We start from the raw sequence: 17,626 nt of genomic DNA on the forward strand, positions 1-17,626 counted from the left end.
TACAGTTACAGAAATAAGAACAACGACACGTACTGCTCAGTGAAACATCACAAACTATGTGCAGTCTAACAAAAAGTGGTGAGAGAGAGAAAGAAAGAGATAGAGATAGAGATAGAGAGAGAGAGAGAGAGAGAGAGAGAGAGAGAGAGAGAGAGAGAGAGAGAGAGAGAGAGAGAGAGAGAGAGAGAGAGAGATTAACGATTAACGAGTTTATTGCATTTAGGCAACATGCCCCTTGCAATGGGGGGAAAAAACGTGGCAAAAACAACGTCAAGGACAAACATAAATGTAATACTGGTGGACTATCTAGTCCATCAGAAAAAGTAATTGTGATATTATATAATATGTACATTACAATGACGGCCATAGCCGGTTAAATAGTGTAGTTAAGTTGTCGCCTTTTCTGCTATTGTTCAGGATTTGCAATCAGCTCTTGTCTAAGTTTTAAACAATCAAAAATAAATGATGCCAGCATTTCCTGATTTTCAATATTCATTAAGTTGACAACATTTCTAGCTCTCAAACAATTATTGAATAGAATGTTTAAAGAAAACTGTTGTCTTATATTTGAATAGGCTTGGCAGGCGAAGATGAAATGAATTTCATCCTCCTCCGCCAGACCACACAAGGGACATAATTCCAATCGTCTATTTACATTGTATCTGTGCCTGTTGCAATATAAGTCGTTTATGCCAACTCTAAATCGGACCAGAACGTCTCTATAACGTCTAATATGCAAACTTGATAAGTAATGTTCATACTGTAAAATAGTTTTGAAGCTTCGATAGGTCACAAATCGTTCACTATCAAATAACTTTGCATGCCAGTCTTGTTGATAGCAATCGAGCAAACGCTGCTTAAGCATCTTCAAAAAGCCAGTTTTATTACCGACCTGCTGCTCAATCCAAGAATAGCCAAAACCCAGGCGAAACACATGGTTTTTAATGTCACTAGCCCAAGTCTTAATCCCTCTTTCCTCTAAACGTTTAAGATGATCGTAAATTGCTCTTGGAATTCTATGGGAAGGCATTTCTAATAGTTTTAGCCAGTATTTAATTGCTTTCATAAGGGAATTAATAAAAAGTGGGTGTCTGCCCAATTCACCATATATCATGGTATTAGGCGTTTTCTGACTCACTGATAAGAGTTTCTTGCATGCATACATTTGGACCCGTTCAATTTCCGCAATTTCTTTTACACCCCATATTTCGGACGCATACAAAAGAGCAGGCTGAACTTGAAGGTCGAACAAACGCAAAAATACTTTTATATCATTACATTCTATTCTCCATAATGCCCGTAAAATATCCATCACTTTTTTCTTTGCTCGTGCAGCGATTTGCTCCATTGCTGTACATATTGAAAGTTTAGTTGTCAGTGTAAAGCCTAAGTAAGTGTAAGAGTTAACCACTTCTAGTAGATCACCGTTTAAATACCATTTCTCACGCGCTGCTAGGTAGCCTCCCTTGCGGAATACCATCACTTTAGTCTTACTAAGGTTGACTGACAGTCCCAGTCTACCGGAGGCCCTAGCAAGCACATTTAACTGGTTCTGCAGGCCAACAACCGTGTGTGAAACAAGGGCTAAATCATCTGCAAATAGTAAAGTGAAAATTTCTTCTATTAGGTTAGATAAAGTGATGCCATGTCTTCCGTCTCTTTTTAATTCTTCAGCAACCTCGTTAACAAATAGGGCAAAAATTTTCGGTGACAATAAACAGCCTTGTTTCAGACCGATTGGTGATCCAAAGAACTCTGTATAGTCCTGACCAGCTCTGACGCAGCAGAGAACATTTTCATACATGCTCTTTAAAATTTTAAGCATTTTTCTAGACAATCCTTTCTGGCATAAGCATGCCCATAGCTTGTTTCTATTAATAGAATCGAATGCCCGACGGTAATCTATGAAAGCAACAAAAACCTTTTTATTTTGCGCTAAACTTTTCTGGATTATAGTGTAAAGTGAGAAAGAGAGAGAGAGAGAGAGAGAGAGAGAGAGAGAGAGAGAGAGAGAGAGAGAGAGAGAGAGAGAGAGAGAGAGAGAGAGAGAGAGAGAGAGAGAGAGAGAGAGAGAGAGAGAGAGAGAGAGAGAGAGAGAGAGAGAGAGAGAGAGAGAGAGAGAGAGAGAGAGAGAGAGAGAGAGAGAGAGAGAGAGAGAGAGAGAGAGAGAGAGAGAGAAAGAGAGAGAGAGAGAGAGAGATAGATAGAAAGACAGACAGAGGCAAAGAAACAGAGAGAACCCCTGTTTTAAAAGGTAGTATCTCGTAAATTAAATTTTACCATTGTGAATCATTTGTTAAAAACTGTAACCTTTTTTGTTACCAGCGCAAAATGTGATTCACAACCTCAATTTTCCTGAAATTACAATTTCTTCTTCTTCTTCGTCGTTCGCTCAGACAGCAACTGAAATTACAATTAAATCAAACCATATTCTATCTGAAACATATTTTCAACCATTGTCAATTTTGTCCAAATTTATTCAGTTACTGTTTGAAAAATGACAAGCTAGCCAACAGTAAGTCTGTTTTCACACTCAGAGATTATTTCCTGAAGTGCATATTTCACCTGGCAACAAGCGAAGACAGTGAAGACAGTCTGTCAAAACACAACAGAAAATACGCCGCTACAGATTAATATAAAAACACATTTTTCCACTGAATCTTTTGGTAAGTATAATGAACATCGAATGAGCCCGGTTTAAATGACGTACCTTTTCTGCGGATTTGACTTTTGTGCTACAGATCACAATGTCATACTTCTTTAGCTTGGGTCTTAATTTCTTAAAATAAAAATCCAAAATTCAAGAATCTGTTCATTTCAAAGAGGGAAAGGGGAGACAATTCCACACAAGAAAAGAAGCAAAGCGTGAACTCTAAGTACTATGAAGGAACGGGTTTCTCAAAAGGAAAAGTCTACTTCAGAATCACACAAAAGAAACCAAGATTCCTTCACCCACAAACAAACCCAAAACACACCAACACGTACACACCATGTCTCAAGATGCTTTGGGAAACAGGACAGACAGTAGAAAAGAGGAGGGCGTAAAGATTCACAGAACTTGACGAGAAATGTGTTAAAAGCCAGGAAACGAAATCAGAGACAAAAAATAAGATAAAAAAACCCAAATCTTACCTGGTTTGGCAGAACAATCACGAAATGCTGACTGCAGTCTTTCTTGTCTGTCTTCCAGCTCCAGTTCTTTGGCTCTGTTTACAACAACAAAACTAATTGTAAAACACAGTAAAGAGATAGTTTTTAGCTGTACCACAAAAACGGAGTATCTCTTAATTCACACGAGTCACTAACTAATTTTCATTCACAAGAAAACTAAGTGTTTAGGGGTTGCTTATAATGCACTTACTTTTGAAAATGTTCGTGCATTATGATGATATTCAAACTTTTTCTTTATTGCTTTGTTCGTCTGTTTCTTAGTTTGTAATGAATTTACCTCTCCCTAAAACAAAATATTGATGCCTAAATGGCGGGGGGAAAAACACGGCCACACATGTAAAAGCCAACTCTTGAAAAAACAAACAAGAAGAGCAAAGCCCATACGACTCACATGCTTGACCTTGACATGACCAGGGTCAAGGTCAAATAACTAAACCTAGCAATGACATCATACACTAAGAACTGCTTTACACATTTTTCCTACCAAAATACATGTGACCTTGACCCAAGGTCAAGGTCATCCAAGGTCATGCAACACAAAGCTGTTAATTCAAGACATAGGAAGTACAATGGTGCTTATTGGCTCTTTCTACCATGAGATATGGTCACTTTTAGTGGTTCCCTACCTTATTTTGGTCACATTTCATAAGGGTCAAAGTGACCTTGACCTTGATCATATGTGACCAAATGTGTCTCATGATGAAAGCATAACATGTGCCCCACATAATTTTTAAGTTTGAAACAGTTATCTTCCATAGTTCAGGGTCAAGGTCACTTCAAAATATGTATACAATCCAACTTTGAAGAGCTCCTGTGACCTTGACCTTGAAGCAAGGTAAACCAAACTGGTATCAACAAATGGGGCTTACTTTGCCCTATATATCATATATAGGTGAGGTATTCAATCTCAAAAACTTCAGAGAAAATGTGAAAAATGTGAAAAATAGCTGTTTTTTAGACAACATTTATGGCCCCTGCGACCTTGACCTTGAAGCAAGGTCAAGATGCTATGTATGTTTTTTGGGGCCTTGTCATCATACACCATCTTGCCAAATTTGGTACTGATAGACTGAATAGTGTCCAAGAAATATCCAACGTTAAAGTTTTCCGGACGGCCGGCCGGACGGGGGGGACGGACGGACGGACGACTCGGGTGAGTACATAGACTCACTTTTGCTTCGCATGTGAGTCAAAAACACTGAATGAGTAAACATGGGAGCTGCAGCCCATGAACACAGAAGAAGAAACGCAATGACTTACTTGACCATTAGCTCTGACTCATAGCGCACCAGAGCGTTCTTCTCGTGAACCAGGTTGAACCACTCTCCCATCAGCTGGCTCTCCTCCACGTCAGCTTCTGGAAAACACACCAACAGTATCTAACCACAAGTGTGCTACAGTGGAACCCCCCTTTTAGGACCTCCAACAATCTGAGAAGGGAGTCTTAAAATAGGGGGACATTTACAAAGGCTTTGAACAGAAAGTCCGAGAAAAGGGGGCCTTCAAAGAGAACAAGTCTTACATTGGGGGGTCTTCAAAGAGAACAAGTCTTAAATTGGGGCGTCTTCAAAGAGAACAAGTCTTAAATTGGGGTGTCTTCAAAGAGAACAAGTCTTATATTGGGGGGTCTTCAAAGAGGACAAGTCTTAAATTGGGGGGTCTTCAAAGGGGGGTCTTCAAAGGGGGGTCTTCTGTACTCGTCTGAACTCAAAGCACCTTCATCATTACTCTCAGTGACATCTCCACAGCGATGCCTCTGTCTTCCAGCTCTCTGTGTCGCTCTACCCTCTCGTTCTACAGTCACTATAACCCCTTACCAGGCTCCTCTCCTCTCAGTGCCTTCTCCACAAAGATGTCTCTGTCTTCCCGCTCTCTCTGTCGCTCTACCCTCTCGTTCTACAGTCACCATAACCCCTTACCAGGCCCCTCTCCTCTCAGTGCCTTCTCCACAAAGATGTCTCTGTCTTCCAGCTCTCTGTGTCGCTCTACCCTCTCGTTCTAGTCACTACCGTCTCTTTCTACACTAACTACAATCCCTTACCAGGCCCCTCTCCTCTCAGTGCCTTCTCCACAGCGATACCTCTATCTTCCAGCTCTCTCTGTTGCTCTACCCTCTCGTTCTACTATCACTTCCTACAGCAGGGATGGTCAAATCTCAAAATTTTTACTCGCCAGCCGGGCGTGTAACTTCAGGAAAGTCACTAGCCCAGCAGAAATTTCGCTGGCCCGGTACATACCACAGTCGTTCTGCAGTGTTTATATGGCTTTAAAACCCGATATTACAATCAAAAGGGTCGCATTTAACCAGAAAAAATTCTGGTCAAATGCGACCCTTTTGATTGTAATATCGCGTTTTCATAGGCCAGCCGGGCAGGTTGCCAGGCGGTTTCAACTAGCCCGGCGGATTTTTTACTCGCCCCTGGCGACCAGGCGGACAATTTGGCCATCCCTATACAGTCAATATTATTCCTTACCAGTGCCTTCTCCACAGCAATGCCTCTGTCTTCCAGCTCTCTCTGTCGCTCAACCCTCTCGTTCTACAGTCAATACAATCCCTTACCAGGTCCCTCTCCTCTCAGTGCCTTCTCCACAGCAATGCCAATATCTTCCAGCTCTCTCTGTCGCTCTACCCTCTCTTTCTACAGTCAATACAATCCCTTACCAGGCCCATCTCCTCTCAGTGCCTTCTCCACAGCAATGCCAATATCTTCCAGCTCTCTCTGTCGCTCTACCCTCTCTTTCTACAGTCAATACAATCCCTTACCAGGCCCATCTCCTCTCAGTGCCTTCTCCACAGCAATGCCAATATCTTCCAGCTCTCTCTGTCGCTCTACCCTCTCTTTCTACAGTCAATACAATCCCTTACCAGGCCCATCTCCTCTCAGTGCCTTCTCCACAGCAATGCCAATATCTTCCAGCTCTCTCTGTCGCTCTACCCTCTCTTTCTACAGTCAATACAATCCCTTACCAGGCCCATCTCCTCTCAGTGCCTTCTCCACAGCAATGCCAATATCTTCCAGCTCTCTCTGTCGCTCTACCCTCTCTTTCTACAGTCAATACAATCCCTTACCAGGCCCATCTCCTCTCAGTGCCTTCTCCACAGCAATGCCAATATCTTCCAGCTCTCTCTGTCGCTCTACCCTCTCTTTCTACAGTCAATACAATCCCTTACCAGGCCCATCTCCTCTCAGTGCCTTCTCCACAGCAATGCCAATATCTTCCAGCTCTCTCTGTCGCTCTACCCTCTCTTTCTACAGTCAATACAACCCCTTACCAGGCCCATCTCCTCTCAGTGCCTTCTCCACAGCAATGCCAATATCTTCCAGCTCTCTCTGTCGCTCTACCCTCTCTTTCTACAGTCAATACAATCCCTTACCAGGCCCATCTCCTCTCAGTGCCTTCTCCACAGCAATGCCAATATCTTCCAGCTCTCTCTGTCGCTCTACCCTCTCTTTCTACAGTCAATACAATCCCTTACCAGGCCCATCTCCTCTCAGTGCCTTCTCCACAGCAATGCCAATATCTTCCAGCTCTCTCTGTCGCTCTACCCTCTCTTTCTACAGTCAATACAATCCCTTACCAGGCCCATCTCCTCTCAGTGCCTTCTCCACAGCAATGCCAATATCTTCCAGCTCTCTCTGTCGCTCTACCCTCTCTTTCTACAGTCAATACAATCCCTTACCAGGCCCATCTCCTCTCAGTGCCTTCTCCACAGCAATGCCAATATCTTCCAGCTCTCTCTGTCGCTCTACCCTCTCTTTCTACAGTCAATACAATCCCTTACCAGGCCCATCTCCTCTCAGTGCCTTCTCCACAGCAATGCCAATATCTTCCACCTCTCTCTGTCGCTCTACCCTCTCGTTCTACAGTCAATACAATCCCTTACCAGGCCCATCTCCTCTCAGTGCCTTCTCCACAGCAATGCCAATATCTTCCAGCTCTCTCTGTCGCTCTACCCTCTCTTTCTACAGTCAATACAATCCCTTACCAGGCCCATCTCCTCTCAGTGCCTTCTCCACAGCAATGCCAATATCTTCCACCTCTCTCTGTCGCTCTACCCTCTCGTTCTACAGTCAATACAATCCCTTACCAGGCCCATCTCCTCTCAGTGCCTTCTCCACAGCAATGCCAATATCTTCCACCTCTCTCTGTCGCTCTACCCTCTCGTTCTACAGTCAATACAATCCCTTACCAGGCCCATCTCCTCTCAGTGCCTTCTCCACAGCAATGCCAATATCTTCCACCTCTCTCTGTCGCTCTACCCTCTCTTTCTACAGTCAATACAATCCCTTACCAGGCCCATCTCCTCTCAGTGCCTTCTCCACAGCAATGCCAATATCTTCCAGCTCTCTCTGTCGCTCTACCCTCTCTTTCTACAGTCAATACAATCCCTTACCAGGCCCATCTCCTCTCAGTGCCTTCTCCACAGCAATGCCAATATCTTCCACCTCTCTCTGTCGCTCTACCCTCTCGTTCTACAGTCAATACAATCCCTTACCAGGCCCATCTCCTCTCAGTGCCTTCTCCACAGCAATGCCAATATCTTCCAGCTCTCTCTGTCGCTCTACCCTCTCTTTCTACAGTCAATACAATCCCTTACCAGGCCCATCTCCTCTCAGTGCCTTCTCCACAGCAATGCCAATATCTTCCACCTCTCTCTGTCGCTCTACCCTCTCGTTCTACAGTCAATACAATCCCTTACCAGGCCCATCTCCTCTCAGTGCCTTCTCCACAGCAATGCCAATATCTTCCACCTCTCTCTGTCGCTCTACCCTCTCGTTCTACAGTCAATACAATCCCTTACCAGGCCCATCTCCTCTCAGTGCCTTCTCCACAGCAATGCCAATATCTTCCACCTCTCTCTGTCGCTCTACCCTCTCTTTCTACAGTCAATACAATCCCTTACCAGGCCCATCTCCTCTCAGTGCCTTCTCCACAGCAATGCCAATATCTTCCAGCTCTCTCTGTCGCTCTACCCTCTCGTTCTACAGTCAATACAATCCCTTACCAGGCCCATCTCCTCTCAGTGCCTTCTCCACAGCAATGCCAATATCTTCCAGCTCTCTCTGTCGCTCTACCCTCTCGTTCTACAGTCAATACAATCCCTTACCAGGCCCATCTCCTCTCAGTGCCTTCTCCACAGCAATGCCAATATCTTCCACCTCTCTCTGTCGCTCTACCCTCTCGTTCTACAGTCAATACAATCCCTTACCAGGCCCATCTCCTCTCAGTGCCTTCTCCACAGCAATGCCAATATCTTCCAGCTCTCTCTGTCGCTCTATCCTCTCGTTCTACCGTCAATACAATCCCTTACCAGGCCCATCTCCTCTCAGTGCCTTCTCCACAGCAATGCCAATATCTTCCAGCTCTCTCTGTCGCTCTATCCTCTCGTTCTACCGTCAATACAATCCCTTACCAGGCCCATCTCCTCTCAGTGCCTTCTCCACAGCAATGCCAATATCTTCCAGCTCTCTCTGTCGCTCTATCCTCTCGTTCTACCGTCAATACAATCCCTTACCAGGCCCATCTCCTCTCAGTGCCTTCTCCACAGCAATGCCAATATCTTCCAGCTCTCTCTGTCGCTCTACCCTCTCTTTCTACAGTCAATACAATCCCTTACCAGGCCCATCTCCTCTCAGTGCCTTCTCCACAGCAATGCCAATATCTTCCAGCTCTCTCTGTCGCTCTACCCTCTCTTTCTACAGTCAATACAATCCCTTACCAGGCCCATCTCCTCTCAGTGCCTTCTCCACAGCAATGCCAATATCTTCCAGCTCTCTCTGTCGCTCTACCCTCTCGTTCTACAGTCAATACAATCCCTTACCAGGCCCATCTCCTCTCAGTGCCTTCTCCACAGCAATGCCAATATCTTCCACCTCTCTCTGTCGCTCTACCCTCTCGTTCTACAGTCAATACAATCCCTTACCAGGCCCATCTCCTCTCAGTGCCTTCTCCACAGCAATGCCAATATCTTCCAGCTCTCTCTGTCGCTCTATCCTCTCGTTCTACAGTCAATACAATCCCTTACCAGGTCCCTCTCCTCTCAATGCCTTCTCCACAGCAATGCCAATATCTTCCAGCTCTCTCTGTCGCTCTATCCTCTCGTTCTACCGTCAATACAATCCCTTACCAGGCCCATCTCCTCTCAGTGCCTTCTCCACAGCAATGCCAATATCTTCCAGCTCTCTCTGTCGCTCTACCCTCTCTTTCTACAGTCAATACAATCCCTTACCAGGCCCATCTCCTCTCAGTGCCTTCTCCACAGCAATGCCAATATCTTCCAGCTCTCTCTGTCGCTCTACCCTCTCTTTCTACAGTCAATACAATCCCTTACCAGGCCCATCTCCTCTCAGTGCCTTCTCCACAGCAATGCCAATATCTTCCAGCTCTCTCTGTCGCTCTACCCTCTCTTTCTACAGTCAATACAATCCCTTACCAGGCCCATCTCCTCTCAGTGCCTTCTCCACAGCAATGCCAATATCTTCCAGCTCTCTCTGTCGCTCTACCCTCTCTTTCTACAGTCAATACAATCCCTTACCAGGCCCATCTCCTCTCAGTGCCTTCTCCACAGCAATGCCAATATCTTCCAGCTCTCTCTGTCGCTCTACCCTCTCTTTCTACAGTCAATACAATCCCTTACCAGGCCCATCTCCTCTCAGTGCCTTCTCCACAGCGATGCCAATATCTTCCAGCTCTCTCTGTCGCTCTACCCTCTCTTTCTACAGTCAATACAATCCCTTACCAGGCCCCTCTCCTCTCAGTGCCTTCTCCACAGCAATGCCAATATCTTCCAGCTCTCTCTGTCGCTCTACCCTCTCTTTCTACAGTCAATACAATCCCTTACCAGGCCCCTCTCCTCTCAGTGCCTTCTCCACAGCAATGCCAATATCTTCCAGCTCTCTCTGTCGCTCTACCCTCTCTTTCTACAGTCAATACAATCCCTTACCAGGCCCATCTCCTCTCAGTGCCTTCTCCACAGCGATGCCAATATCTTCCAGCTCTCTCTGTCGCTCTACCCTCTCTTTCTACAGTCAATACAATCCCTTACCAGGCCCCTCTCCTCTCAGTGCCTTCTCCACAGCAATGCCAATATCTTCCAGCTCTCTCTGTCGCTCTACCCTCTCTTTCTACAGTCAATACAATCCCTTACCAGGCCCCTCTCCTCTCAGTGCCTTCTCCACAGCAATGCCAATATCTTCCAGCTCTCTCTGTCGCTCTACCCTCTCTTTCTACAGTCAATACAATCCCTTACCAGGCCCATCTCCTCTCAGTGCCTTCTCCACAGCGATGCCAATATCTTCCAGCTCTCTCTGTCGCTCTACCCTCTCTTTCTACAGTCAATACAATCCCTTACCAGGCCCCTCTCCTCTCAGTGCCTTCTCCACAGCAATGCCAATATCTTCCAGCTCTCTCTGTCGCTCTACCCTCTCTTTCTACAGTCAATACAATCCCTTACCAGGCCCCTCTCCTCTCAGTGCCTTCTCCACAGCGATGCCAATATCTTCCAGCTCTCTCTGTCGCTCTACCCTCTCGTTCTACAGTCAATACAATCCCTTACCAGGCCCATCTCCTCTCAGTGCCTTCTCCACAGCGATGCCAATATCTTCCAGCTCTCTCTGTCGCTCTACCCTCTCGTTCTACAGTCAATACAATCCCTTACCAGGCCCATCTCCTCTCAGTGCCTTCTCCACAGCAATGCCAATATCTTCCAGCTCTCTCTGTCGCTCTACCCTCTTTTTCTACAGTCAATACAATCCCTTACCAGGCCCATCTCCTCTCAGTGCCTTCTCCACAGCAATGCCAATATCTTCCAGCTCTCTCTGTCGCTCTACCCTCTTTTTCTACAGTCAATACAATCCCTTACCAGGCCCATCTCCTCTCAGTGCCTTCTCCACAGCAATGCCAATATCTTCCAGCTCTCTCTGTCGCTCTACCCTCTCGTTCTACCGTCAATACAATCCCTTACCAGGCCCATCTCCTCTCAGTGCCTTCTCCACAGCAATGCCAATATCTTCCAGCTCTCTCTGTCGCTCTACCCTCTCTTTCTACAGTCAATACAATCCCTTACCAGGCCCATCTCCTCTCAGTGCCTTCTCCACAGCAATGCCAATATCTTCCAGCTCTCTCTGTCGCTCTACCCTCTCTTTCTACAGTCAATACAATCCCTTACCAGGCCCATCTCCTCTCAGTGCCTTCTCCACAGCAATGCCAATATCTTCCAGCTCTCTCTGTCGCTCTACCCTCTCTTTCTACAGTCAATACAATCCCTTACCAGGCCCATCTCCTCTCAGTGCCTTCTCCACAGCAATGCCAATATCTTCCAGCTCTCTCTGTCGCTCTACCCTCTCTTTCTACAGTCAATACAATCCCTTACCAGGCCCATCTCCTCTCAGTGCCTTCTCCACAGCGATGCCTCTGTCTTCAAGCTCTCTCTGTCGCTCGTCAACCTCTTGCAGACGTCTCTGGATCTCCTGCGCTGCTCGCAATCGCTGCTGTTCTGCCTGCTTGTGCTGCCGGACGGCCATTCTTTTCAGCTTGCGAGCGACTCGATCGTCCAGGCCTTCTGTGGAGAGTTGATCCTGTGGCACGAGAGAGAAGGGAAATGTAAACGAACTGGACAACAGAATTTATGTTTGTTGACTTGAAGAAGGTTGCAAAAATATTTATGCGAGTGAGAGAGAGAGATTGAAAGAGAGAGAAAGAGAAAGGAAATGAAGAATCTCACCTTTCGTCTCATCAGCGTGTTGACTGACACAATGCTTTCGTCAGAATCAGAGAACTCATCCACTGCAAAGGAAAACAACATCGTCAATGTTTCACTGCTAAATAAAGTGAACCTTCAACACAGACCTGCTTAACATCTAAAACAACAGTCTGCAGTTATTTCTGACACATATTTAGCAGGGCTGCTTCGTTATTTCTCTTTGTTATTCACCAGACCACAGTGGTAAGCCCTATATTTTGCAATATCTGCTTGAAAGCAGTATAGACACAGACAGACAGAGGGGTTACTGTGACACAGACAGAAAGACAGACAAAACCCCTTCCAGTTACACTGATACATGTTTCAAAACAAAATTCATCTTCCCTAAGCAAGCAAGAGCCAACACATTATTTATCCACCCCTCCTTGCCACATCTTTAGCACATGAGTCAGACAAAGATAAAAGTCAGCAGCACGACCTACCGGAAGCCTTGGGAGCGATGGGTATGGGTCGGTTGATGCCGTGATGTTGGCGCTCCCCATCTCCCTGGCCGAGCTCCTTGTCGAACACCGACGTGATCTTCAGTCCTTTGATGTCGGAGGTCAGGTTGTCGTCCAGACTGTCCTTGGACTTGGTCCTCTTGTGCTTGCCCTTTGACTTCTTGTGCTTGTCCTCTGCATGTGGTTTGGGAGACTTGTGCTTCTCTAGCATGGCGTGTTCCATGTCGGAAGCTGCAGCAGCGCTTCCCAACTTCTCTTTGGTTTTGTCGGTGGATTTGGGCAACAGCATGGCTAAAAAGGAGCGTCGGTTCTTCTCCTTCTTGGCCTCCTCCCCTTGCGACTTTTCTTCGCTCTTACGCTTGTTGACGAAATCCTTGCTCTTTCGCATCTTCACTTTGGCCGCCGACGCGGTGGTCGACTTAGGCGTCTTTTCTTTCGACTTCTTCTTTTTGTCTTTGGGGGAAGTGGGGTCCAGCTCGTTAGCGCTGGAGGTGGGGGTGTTGCTGGTGGCCGTGGTCTGTTGACGATAGTCGTCGCTGTCCGACAAAATGTCTGGTGTGCCGGGCGTGTCATAAGAAGAGCTACGCCTATCCCGAGGATCGTCGGTCAGCCTCATCCCAGGTTTCCTCTTCAGGGGACTGCCGAATCCAGGGTTGACAAACGCTGCACCCTTGCTGACCTCCTCCTCTGGCTTGGGCCACGTTTTGTCGCCAGCTATCTGCTTAGCTCGGGCTTGCTCCGCCTGCCTGATGTTTTGGATCTGTTCCACGCTGGGCAAGCTGGGGTTGACGCTGGGAGGGCTGGGCAGGACTCTCTTCCGAACGTTGTTTCTGCTGTCAGGTTGCGGCGCTGGTTCTGGTTTGGGTTTCACGGAAGTTGCCGGCGTGTGAAACTTTTCGTCCACCTCACTCTCGTCGGCGAAAGGAATGTCGTCGATGTCGCTCACCACGCTCGGTTTGTGTGGCACAGGCAAGTCACGAACGCTCGCATCAACCGGGATCTTTTTCTTCCTCCGGAGCTCGGAATCGGAGGCCTGCTGGTCCGTGGAGGAGTCGGACCATATGGATTCTTTGTCGACAGGAATGACAGTCTTGCCCTTGGCTCCCTCCCCCTGCCCTGTGTCTGACACACTCGCTGTAGTCTTGCTGGCAGCAGAAGACACTCTGGCTGGAGAGACGCTGCTCCTGTCTGATGACGTGCTGGTTGGTGTGACTCTCTTCGCCATGCCAGGTCGGGGCAGCGCTCTGGGAACAGATGCCCTTGAAGAGTCTGACGAGGCGGCACTGGACGTGGCACGTTGTCTGGAAGATTCCGAAGAAGTCGCTCTCTGCTTCGAGGAGTCTGAAGCCGAGCTTGAAGAAGCCAGCTTGGTGCGAGCGGTGGAAGTTTTGGTGGGCTTGGGGGCTGAGAGTTTGTTACTTGTGTTAGAAGGGGACACCTTCTTTGTTGTCGGTGCTGTTTTCTTGGTGTTCTGAGGCTGCGACAATGAGATTTTGGGTTTGGGCACCTCAGGCAGTTTCCTGAATCCCTTTGGAGCATCCTTGCTAATGGCGTCTTTGGGAATTTTGGGCTTGACGTCTGACACTTTGGTGACTTTGGTGCTTGGTTTGTGAGAATCTGGTGTTGTAGCTTTGGCTGCACCAGGACTAGCCCCTGCAACAGCGGCAGGGGGAGAAGTCTGGGCGTCTTTGAACTCATCCTGAGACGTCCGTCGTTCTTCCATACTGACCTCCGGGGTGAGGTACACGCTGCTCGCGTTGGTCCCTCTCGAGTCGTCAGGGTCTTGACTTTTGTCTTTGTTCTCCGTGTCTTCGGCCTGAAGAGTGCTGTTCATCTCATCCTTCAACGAAGAGTTTGAATTCTCCAGGAAGGAACCGTCTCTCTCAGCGTCAGAGTAGCTCTCGTCAAGCGCCAAACTCATGGTGGTCATGTAGTCCTGCATCATGTCCTCGTCGGGTTTCACATCCTCTTCCCCGTCCCCTGGCTCCAGAAACTGTTCGTTGTACTGGATGACATCACTGAGAGAGCTAGAGGAAGAGGAACATGAATCAGAGGGTGTGGAGATCGTAATGTCCGAGCCCGACCCCATTTCCTCAGCCCCCTCCCCTCTCTTCTTCCGCAGCTTTTTTCTGTCGGTAATGAAGCGCTCGTCCATATTTTTGAACGGCTCCAGCTTGGCTTCCTCGGAGTCTGAGAGGTCTGGCATGGCCGCTACATCCTCCAAGACCTGCCTGAGAGTGTCCTCCCCTGACGTCATGGTATTTGTGTCGTCCATGTCTCTGATACTGCGCATTACAGATTCTGTCGTGTCTTCGCTCGGTGAGCGCATTTTCTCGCCTTCTCCTTCTCTCACCCTCTCGCTCTCGGTCTCTGGCAGAGTGGTCACCCCTGTCTGAAAAATGTCACTGTTGTCGTCCTCCAGGAGATTTTCCAGCTCGGCGGCATTATCGGACAAGCCTCCCACCGAGGTTTTGTCGATGTCCACCATGAGCTGCTCCATGGCTAAACTCACGGCCATTTTGTCCTTCACCTCCTCCATCTCTTCCTCTTCATTCCTCTCTTCCCCTTCCGACATTGCACATTCCCCTTCCTCCTCTTCCTCCAAGTCTTCCACGGAGCCTTCCTCGTCGCCCGAGTCCATCTCCAGACTCTCGGAAACATCCGTGTCTCTGTTTTCCTCGTCCACATCCACCCCCCCCTCTTCCACAACTCCACCCGCATTCTCTGCACCCCCTTCTCCCTCCGCCGCTTCTTCCCCCTTCTTGTCCTTGTTGAACATGCGCCAGTGATCCAATCGCACCACTTGGGGGGGCTGGGAAAAGAAGCTGGCACGGCCCGATTGGCTCTTGACGGCCGGGCTGGAGGGGGAGGTGGTGGTGGCGGTGGTGGAGTTCTCCAGAGTGTCGGCTGTGGACTCTCCCCCTCCCCTCGTCCGCTCGCTTTCCTCCTCCGTCGCTTCGTCTGCTGAGGAGTCGCCCGTCTCATATTCTGAGTCTGCAACAGGAAAGGAGGAGAGAGAGAGGGTATCACTGTGTGTGATCAATATCTGGCTTTACTCTTTATTTTCTCTCATGAAAACTGATGTCAGCAAAATGATAGCTCACTGCTTTTGATCCACCTGATGTGTTTTGGCATGCATAAATATCTTATCACCTGAAAGAACGTCAAATTTGGACTTTGATTTCATGCAATAAGCACCAAAGGCAGCCAAATGATTGTAAACAAATAATTTGAATTTTCAAGAAAAGTAGGGCCTCATCTCTCAAAAGTAACTTTTCCATCATCAAACAATACATGAAACAAACAGCTGTAATTTGATATAGAGCAAAATCATCTTTGACTAGTAACTAAATCTAAACAACGAAGTGACTGTGGTAAGATGAACAAAGTTAAAAACAAAGGATTACTGTACTCACCAATACAAAGACGACACAAGACGATTACGAATTTTCGCTTCTGGAAGCTTCATCAGGAAAAGAACACAAAAGACAACAAAAAGCAGACGCAACACGGAACGAACAGGGTTTGAAAGAAAATGGAGGGGAAACACGCAAAAAGGGGAAGGAACTCTAGGAACGGAAATGAATGAAAGGGGAGAGAAGTGGTTGGAGGATGATGGCCAACCACTTCTCTCCCCTTTCATTCATTTCCGTTCCTAGAGTTCCTTCCCCTTTTTGCGTGTTTCCCCTCCATTTTCTTTCAAACCCTGTTCGTTCCGTGTTGCGTCTGCTTTTTGTTGTCTTTTGTGTTCTTTTCCTGATGAAGCTTCCAGAAGCGAAAATTCGTAATCGTCTTGTGTCGTCTTTGTATTGGCGAGTACAGTAATCCTTTGTTTTTTAACTTAGTAACTAAATGTTGATTGTAACTGAATGGAACATTTCAAAAATCCAAATTCCATCTCATTCTACACCACCCCAACAAATATCACAACACAACACGACACGACACGACACGCCACGCCACAACACAACACGCCACGCCACGCCACGCCACGACACGACACGACACGACACAACACAACACAACACAACAGCTCCCAACAGAAAGACAAACCACAGTCACACTGAATGAAACTAACCTTCTTCAACCTCCGTCGATGACCCCTCCTCATCCTCATCGTCCTCATCATCCTCTACACCTCTGCCGTTGTGCAGGCGTTCGTAAGCGTCGCGGGACGGATGGCGTCGTTTTTCTCCCTCCATCTCCACAGCTTCCAGAAGATCCTCCTTGGAATGCTGGCGCTTCCAGGTGCTGGCCAATCGCACGGCTTCATCCCACGTCAGTGAGTGCGAGTCTCCTGCACTGAGTGAGTCCTTGCCTGTCTCGAAGAGGTCGTCCTCTGCACCAGACCTGTTAACATTCAGTGTTATGCACCAGACCTGTTAACATTCAGTGTTATGGTTAGAGCTGTGGAAGGGGGTTGGGAATAAGTTACAGAAGTGTTGTGGCTATAATAAATGATTATTATAAATTTAGCTCTGTGATAGAGTTACATGATATGTGTTTTTTAATGTTACTAAAATTGTTAAATGGGTGTGATGGTCTCGTTGTTAGCGGCAAAATTAATTTCTCTGATTGAAATAGTAAAATATTGCACATGTATTGCATTGTATAATGCTGAAAAGAAAGCCACAGGTTTTGAGCTGTATTACTGAGTGGTCAACTGTCCATTAGTCAATTCATCAGAACAGTAGTGATCTTTTCGTCAATAATAATCATCCAACGAAGAATGATGGATCTGTGTGCTATATCATAGTTTCAAAAAAATAAACTAGATGCTAGATGACATGTTAATCATTTCAATCATAACGTTTAGAAGAATTAGATCAGTTTGGCTGAAACTGGAAAACTGTGTAATTATACACTTGAAGCTGTTCCTTTCCATACAGTGTGACTCTTACAGCGCTAAAAGATGCAGTGAAATAGTTTAATCATACAGCAGTATACTACTGCAGCAGTGCACAATATGAACACCAACCACACACTATGTATGTATCTATACATGCAGCATTCTCAAAGAAAAAAAGGTGCAACTGTAAAAATCTCACAAGCATGTATGCACGCACGGACGCTCACGCACACACATTAAATAAACAACATCTAAACCATGAAACATTTAGTAGGTAGTACTTTCAAACCATCATTCCAATCCATACTTTGCCTTTTTTCATCTGAGCATCAAATAAGTGCTCTAGCTTGCTAACAGCAAAAATAGGGGTGAAGAATATAACTACAATGTAACACTAAAAAA

General features: G+C 46.7%; 1 protein-coding gene across 1 annotated transcript in view; it reads right to left on the reverse strand.

Annotated features, from left to right (window-relative positions):
- The window catches only part of LOC138961514 (protein-methionine sulfoxide oxidase mical3a-like), a 53,927-nt gene that overhangs the window by 16,270 nt on the left and 20,031 nt on the right, over window positions 1-17,626 (reverse strand). The window contains exons 13-18 of the mRNA XM_070333167.1: window positions 16,454-16,725; window positions 12,358-15,369; window positions 11,897-11,958; window positions 11,546-11,750; window positions 4,432-4,528; window positions 3,133-3,206 (exon numbers count right to left, since the gene is read on the reverse strand). Of these exons, the coding sequence (XP_070189268.1) occupies window positions 3,133-3,206; window positions 4,432-4,528; window positions 11,546-11,750; window positions 11,897-11,958; window positions 12,358-15,369; window positions 16,454-16,725 (3,722 nt within the window). The remainder of the gene's footprint in view (window positions 1-3,132; window positions 3,207-4,431; window positions 4,529-11,545; window positions 11,751-11,896; window positions 11,959-12,357; window positions 15,370-16,453; window positions 16,726-17,626) is intronic.

The sequence above is a fragment of the Littorina saxatilis genome, linkage group LG3, assembly GCF_037325665.1.
Source record: "Littorina saxatilis isolate snail1 linkage group LG3, US_GU_Lsax_2.0, whole genome shotgun sequence".
Taxonomy (NCBI): domain Eukaryota; kingdom Metazoa; phylum Mollusca; class Gastropoda; order Littorinimorpha; family Littorinidae; genus Littorina; species Littorina saxatilis.